The sequence below is a fragment of the Lichenostomus cassidix genome, chromosome 1 (genome assembly GCF_008360975.1).
Source record: "Lichenostomus cassidix isolate B80296 chromosome 1, HeHo_3.0, whole genome shotgun sequence".
Lineage (NCBI taxonomy): Eukaryota > Metazoa > Chordata > Aves > Passeriformes > Meliphagidae > Lichenostomus > Lichenostomus cassidix.
In genome coordinates, this window is record NC_139479.1 from 63,446,074 (window position 1) to 63,453,632 (window position 7,559).

General features: G+C 37.8%; 1 protein-coding gene across 1 annotated transcript in view; it reads left to right on the plus strand.

The window, feature by feature from the left end:
* The window catches only part of FOXO1 (forkhead box O1), a 61,830-nt gene extending 54,702 nt beyond the window's left edge, over positions 1–7,128 (plus strand). The window contains exons 2-3 of the mRNA XM_085060856.1: positions 1,188–2,544; positions 2,930–7,128. Of these exons, the coding sequence (XP_084916982.1) occupies positions 1,188–2,531 (1,344 nt within the window). The 3' untranslated portion in view covers positions 2,532–2,544; positions 2,930–7,128. The remainder of the gene's footprint in view (positions 1–1,187; positions 2,545–2,929) is intronic.
* The last annotated feature ends 431 nt before the right edge of the window (positions 7,129–7,559 follow it).

Genomic DNA, 7,559 nt, shown 5'->3' on the forward strand with positions numbered 1-7,559 from the left:
TCGTGTGTTGTTTTGTGGTTCCCTCCTCCTTGTTTTGCACAAATTGCAGTCCTAGTGTAGACCACGGTACTGTCCCATCCTTCTACCAACATCTACGGCTGCCTGTTTCAGTACTCTGTGAACTTGTGGCCTTTTGTTAGCAATTGTGTCAAGATAGAGGAAAACTTTGCTGTTGATACAATGTTTTTTACATGTGCTCAGCAGAAAACTATATGAGGAAAAATAGGTGTATTTACAGCTTGGTGAAGCAAAGATTAGTGTCTTGTTAACAGGTCAGCCTCAGCCTGTGGTCTTCCATTTTGGAATTTTTTTTTATTCTTTGTATTTAAGAACAAAACATGAAACATTACTCATGGCTGAGGCGGTAACAAAAAGCTCCAGTACCTCTGCTCCATCTTGGCACAAGATATCTGGTGCCACCAGGCATTTGAAGAGTCAATTTTGCGTATTAAATGTTGATTTTGAAAGAGAAAGATGGTATTAAGACTGAGGGTTTCATTACAGTTTTGTCTATGCTGTTTACATTCCTTCATCTTCTGTGATTTCTTAGGCATTTTATGATGTTTATTTATAAAAATTAGAACTTCATCCTCAACTGGCTTTCTATATGTGTTTTCTCATATATCCCACAAGTGAAATAAATCTCACTAATGCTCAGTGGCAATAGTGATAGTTTGTGTGTCACATGTCTGTAGAGTTTAGGGATGTGCAGGATGAGAATCCATTATAAGGACCATAGAAGAGCATCTAGCATTCCTGAACTTTAAAATAAAATAAAATAATAATTAAAAAAAAAATTATAAATACAATCAGGCTCACTCACCAGAGTGAAGCTGATAATAAGATCTTCTGAGAAGGTCTTCTTGATCTTACAGTTTATTTTGTCTTCTGCATGTGGAATTTTTATTTTGGAGCAGTTCCTGCAGTGTTTTATTTAACTTTTTATAGTGTCAGATGTGATCGAGGCAGATGACAGACAAATTGACATGGCAACTCTTTGCAAGCTTGTTTCAGCCAGTTCAGAGTGGTGAGCTGATAAAAGATGTTTCCAGGCTGGCATGTTTTCTTATTTAATGATTACCCCTGTGTGTTCTAACAAAGTGAGAGTGTGCTTACAAAAGCATGTATTAGTATGCCATAAAAGATGCATGTCTTCTCCATTTCTTACACACTATTCTGTTTTTCAGAATTCAATCCGTCACAACTTGTCTCTGCACAGCAAGTTCATCAGAGTGCAAAATGAGGGAACGGGGAAAAGTTCCTGGTGGATGCTCAACCCTGAAGGAGGGAAGAGTGGCAAATCTCCTAGGAGGCGAGCAGCGTCCATGGATAACAACAGCAAGTTTGCCAAAAGCAGAGGCAGAGCTGCCAAGAAAAAAGCAGCCCTTCAGTCTGGTCAAGAGGGAAATGGTGACAGCCCTGGATCACAGTTCTCAAAGTGGCCTGCAAGTCCCAGCTCTCACAGTAATGATGACTTTGATAACTGGAGTACATTTCGACCTAGAACGAGCTCTAATGCTAGCACGATTAGCGGAAGACTTTCTCCTATTTTGCCAGAGCAAGATGATCTTGGAGATGGGGACGTGCACTCCATGGTATACCCATCATCAGCCACCAAAATGACTTCTACTCTGCCCAGCCTTTCAGAGATGAGTAATTCTGAGAACATGGAAAACCTTTTGGATAATCTCAATCTCTTGTCACCTAATACATCAATGACTGTGTCAACCCAGTCTTCATCTGCCACCCTGATGCAGCAAACACCAGGTTACTCGTTCGCATCCTCGACCACAAGTATAGGTTCACCAAATCCTGACTACAGGAAATTCACTTATGCTCAAGCTAGCATGAACTCTTTGTCCCAGATTCCTATGCAGACTCTCCAAGACAGTAAATCAAGCTATGGATCGATGAGCCAATATAACTGTCCTGCGGGACTTCTGAAGGAGTTACTGACTTCCGATTCTCCTCCGCACAACGACATCTTGGCATCAGTGGATGCTGGTGTTTCCCAGGCTGGCGGCAGGGTGCTGGGCCAAAGCGTGCTGATGGTCGCCAACTCGGTGATGCCGAATTACGGCAGCCAGCCGCCCCACAGCAAAATGATGAACCCTAACGCCCGCCCTCACCAGGGACATAACCAGCCAGCACCTGCAGTCAATGGCCGTGCCTTGTCACACACAGTGAACACCATGTCACACACATCAGGGCTAAACCGCCTGTCGACAGTGAAGACTTCGTTACAAGTGCCTATGAGTCACCCAATGCAGATGAATGCCATGAATCCATATGCCCCTGTTAACAGTTGCAATGGCTACGGGAGGGTGGGAATTGTTTCCCTCCACCAGGAGAAGCTTCCCAGTGACTTAGATGACATGTTGATTGAACGGTTGGACTGTGACATGGAGTCGATTATCCGTAATGACCTTATGGATGGAGAAACGTTAGATTTTAACTTTGACAGTGTATTGCCTAACCAAAGTTTTCAGCACAGCGTAAAGACAACCACACACAGTTGGGTGTCAGGCTAGGATGTAATAGGAGGTAAGCTGTGCTTTTTATAATAAATCTGCAAAACAGCGAAAGGGGAAAGAAAGAAATGTCAAAATGCTTAAAATCTGGGAGTTCTTCTGTGTTGGCATGTGAACTCCCTCGGTAATAGTCACTTTCAGTCCTTTGTTAGTTTGAGAATCAGGTTTGCACTGGTGCATTAGGACTGTCATGAACAGACTGCTTTTACTTCATGTGCAGCACGAATATTTTGTCATTGATGTTTTAAACAAAAAACTTGCTGGTAACTAGCCAATAATGAATACATTTTTTTCCCCATGTAAGGTGTCTTAAAGCTAGCTTGAGCATATTTTAATAGATTTATTCATCTGTTGTGAATGTTAATTTCTTCTTTTTGTTGTTTTTTCTTTCTCCCTAGGCTATGGTTAAATTCTCCAGACTTGTCTGACAGCAGGAACTGAGAAAAGCAGTACAAAGATGTCCTTCACCTTTCTTTTTAATTTTCTTGACAAAGCTGTGCGCATGCACTAACTTTTTTTGGGGTCTTTTTTTTCCCTTTTTTTCTTCCTCTCGTCAGAGTTGGCAGCAGAGAGAGTATTTTCCTGTACAGGATGTTTGCCCAAGGTTTGCAGGTTATGTGCTGCTGTAGATAAGAACTGTGCCATTGGAAATTTCATTACTCAGAAGTGCCAAATTCACTACACCACATATTCACAGCAAAGACTCTTACTTACATCATGTTGTGCTTTCGGTTTTGTACAGTATGATCTATAGAAGAAGAATTGTTTTTTAAGACTATCTGTTTTGGTCCAAGAAAAGTTTATAAACTTTTGTAAGAATACTGTGATGATCTCATGCCCTAAGTAAGTTTAACCTTCGTTGATGTTACCTGTGTTTTGATGAATTGAGATAACTGTGGACTTGCCTTGCAGCAGTACAAACTGCATTATTTTCCTCAAAATTGCCACACATTTCATATGGGAATAGAATAGCCTGTTAAATATGATCCTACTAAACTCACTGACTATTCAAAGCAAACAGTAGGTTAAATGCCATTTGATAGGTTACCTGTATTCATGTAAATTTATGCAAGAATATATCTGGATTTCATTGTCAGATTAATCACTTTATTGTTGGGCTTAAGATAATTTTTGGAATACTTTCCAAGCTATTTTTCTTATAATTAAAATCTACTTTTGTTACATAGGCAACTTAAAAAAAAAAAAATCTGAGATCTGGCAGCATTCATAACCTCTTCATTTTGTACAGTATTTTAACTGGATTAAGTACATGTTTTTATAAATTTCCCTAGCACTTAAAAGTGCTGATAAAGGAAAAGCTTAATAAGGATCTTAAATACAAAACATTTCTGTCCCTTTTTTTGTTGTGTGATGTATAAATATAGACAACTTTATGTTTAGAAATATTTAATCAGTTTTATATATGCATTTTTAGAAATGTCATCTGCTTCTATTATCATTTTAACTCTGACTACCACAAAGTGTTAAGTATTCATTGTTAAGATGCTTGTACAATGCTTCACATTTATATTTATTTCATGGAGGTCTCATAATGTTTGTGCACTCAAGAGCAGGACCGTTTGCGGAAAATTTGTAATTGTAGTAAAATTAATGACAAAATTGACATTTGTCTTAATTAGCACTAGTTTTAGGGTTCATCAGTATTTCTGTTATAAAGCAGTAGATTTGAAGAGGCAAAAATGCTACTTTTGAGTGGGAGACTAGAACTTCTTTGACCTTATTTGCAGGACAAAACATTACTTTTTTTCAATAAGAAAGATAAAGTAAGTGACAAAGTTACACAAATGCATGAGGTTTAGGGTAGGGGAGAGCATTAATAACAGAGGTTTCTGTGGAAAAAGCTGCTCTTGATGGAATAGGCGCACTGACAGCTACCTGAGCATTTTCAGGAGTAGGTCTTGGAATAAACGATTTCTGATTTTTTGCAACTGCATGATGCAGTTTTCATGGATGTGTGAATAACAGGCCTCACCTGTATTTTCACTGGTTGCTACACAACATTTGTGCTATAGAAGTCCTTGGAGCTTTTTTTATGCATGGGCAGAATTAACAACTTTTTTGCTAGGGCTGGCTAGCAGTCATGAAGAAGGGGGGAAACAAATACTTTTATACTGACTTTTCTTTTGTCTAAATAGCTCACAACTGGAAAATGTCCTAATTGAAACTCATGTTCCCTATAGAGATGGCTTATGGTGGAGAAGGAAACAGGATGTGCCAAGTAAATGAAGTTTAGTAACAAGCCATATATTTAATGATCCTGTTACGACTTTCCTAAGGCTCTGCAATGTATTTATTGATGTGCAAGCATTTAGCTCCCTGTTGGGCTTAAATCACTTCTAATTACAGCTGGTCCTACTTTTTTAGATATGCTATAATGCTTGTCAGGCAGTTGCAGAGGCTGGTGTGATACAAAATCTTCCCCAGTGTGAAATTGCTCTTTGAACTTGTTTTGAGCAAAATCAAATGTTCTTAGTGCCAAAGCCTCAATGAAGCCACCTGCTTTTACAGGCAAATATCTCTAATAGCATCTTCACCATCAAATGCATAGTCTGAAATGTGATAGTAAATCTGGCAGTGGAGCGAGTGAAGGGCTCACACAGGGGTTTCTGAAGATCCTTCTGTCTGCTGCATGTGCGAAAATGTTTAGTCCCAAATAGGCATGGATACACATCGGCCAAAGTAGTCATAAAATACACCTCCGCATGCAAAGAAAGCAGTACTCAATGCTATACTCTGTGGGGATGCAGATGAACGTGCTACATTTAACAATATACCTCCCATTTATTATTTACTGCTACTGTATAACTTCCTGTAAACAGATATTTTATTCATTTCCTTTTATAAGTATGAATAACATGAATGTAGCCTTTTCTTAATTACAACAGTCTGTAGAAAGCCCTTTTAAATATTGTGAGAAAACAGTTGGACAAAATCAGAGAGATTTTGGCTTCATGGTCAATTAGGCTTTTTTTTTTTTTTTTTTTTTTTTTTTTTGTGGTGCCATTCTAATATCTTGCAATTGTAACTTTGGAATACTGTGAAGTTTGGTGAAGGAGCATGTTGTCTGCCTTGAAAAAAAAACATTATGTGACCTCTAGTTATAAATCCTTTTTCAGTAAAAGTACCAAGTTTCTGGAGTAACTTAGTTTGTCAGAATTGTTGTAAATGATTGGTTTGTGAATTGTGCAGATGATCTTACCTATGCAGCCTTGTTTTTGACTTTTCTCTGGTTTGTACTGTTATTAAAAGTTTATTGTATTATAGAGCTGTTCAGATATTTTAAATATAAAGATGTATTGTTTCCATAATATAGCTATATGATATATGTTTAGGTAGTAGATGCATTAATTGGAAAGCTCTGCTTTGATAAACTGACAGTTTGCCTACACATATAAGCAAAAATCATATTGCTTATTATTGGCTTAAGTCAACAGAGCATCCCTGAGAAGTTAAAATTGGACCAATTATAAAACAGTATAAAATTTGCACTTGTTAAACCACTGGATGTATGTTAGTACTTTTTTATTTTTTTACTGATTTGAAATTCCTATTTTCATTATGAAATTGCTAGGATTCTTAATTTATGACTGATTTTAAATAAGGTATTCTCATTATTATTATTATTATTTTGGTAATCATAATGTAAGATGCAGCATGGTTTATGCAAGCAAAAAGCAAATTATTCAACGTGAAAACTGGCCTCTTTTTTGAAGGTGTTCCACAAACCAGCAATATCTGAGAGATTGGCATGTACATACTGCTAGTTCTATTTGCGAGGGGTGTGACAGCTCTTCAACGCTTCACTGCTCTGACTTAGTCACATTGCAAAATTAAAATTCATACGTGGATATTTTCAGAAAAAGTGCCTGATGTACTTCTACAGACACATGAGAACAATCCCTGACAGTTTGTTGTATAAAGCCATAAATGTATATAAATTATGTTTAAAAGGTTTTGTGTCCTTTCTTGTATACAGAGAATGAGATTTGTACCAGGATTCTACTTGTGATTAGTAATCCTTTTACTGAGATGTTGTCGTAATCACTTTCCTCACCGTGTGATCTTTTTAATGATGATGATCCCATTTGGACAATCCTGATGGCATTAGCAATTTTATACAGAAAAATACCTCATGGTACCAAGTCTTGCCTCGCGAGATGATAACGGATTAATGAGCAAACACTAACTGCAGAATAGTTAACAAATTTTCCATTACTTGGTATAAAGGAATTTTTCTCTCTTGGCATTGCTTCTGGATTTGGAACTGTAGCAGGTACAGGAACCTAATAGGGCTGTGTTACCAGTGTTTTATCACAACCTAGTGTGCTAAAAGTAACTTGTTTACAAGTCTTTTGAAACTAAACGCAAGAAGAATCCGTGCCTGACTCCCAGGGCTCATGAGACATCTTTGTGTAGAGATGTGTTGTTGCTGGAAGCTGCATGAAGCAGCATCAGGCTGTGTTGCCAGTGCTTCAACAAGCGTAGCTCAGAGAAAATGACAAAAAGTCCTGAAATCGTTTCAGAATGGGTATTTGTAAGTATCTCTTAATAAAATTGCTATGACATGAGATGGTAATTAGTGTATCAGAATGTTATGTAATACATTATTAAAGATTAATAAAGAAAAGGGGATGTTAACATCCATCAAACCACAGGAAAGAATTAGTCTTTTAGTCCAAATTACATGTTAGAACCTAATGCTATTAAATGTGGGAGAGAGCTGGCTGAAGCCCTCTTGGCCCTCTTTTCCCTGTTTTTGCGTCAGCCCCTCCTGAAATGTTTACCTTTTCTTGGAGTGAGGTTTTTCCTTGCTGGAACATTTGCCAACCTGCCCAGTGCCGCTGCTTTCGCAGCCATGCTTTATGCTGTGGCAATGGGAGCGCTGCTGGTGTGAGTAGGGAGAGCAGGAATGTCTAATTTATTTATTTTTTTAATTTTTTTTTTTTAATTTAGATTGTGTTTCAAAACAGAGCTGGAAGAAAGGATGAGAGGCTGCCAAAACAGACA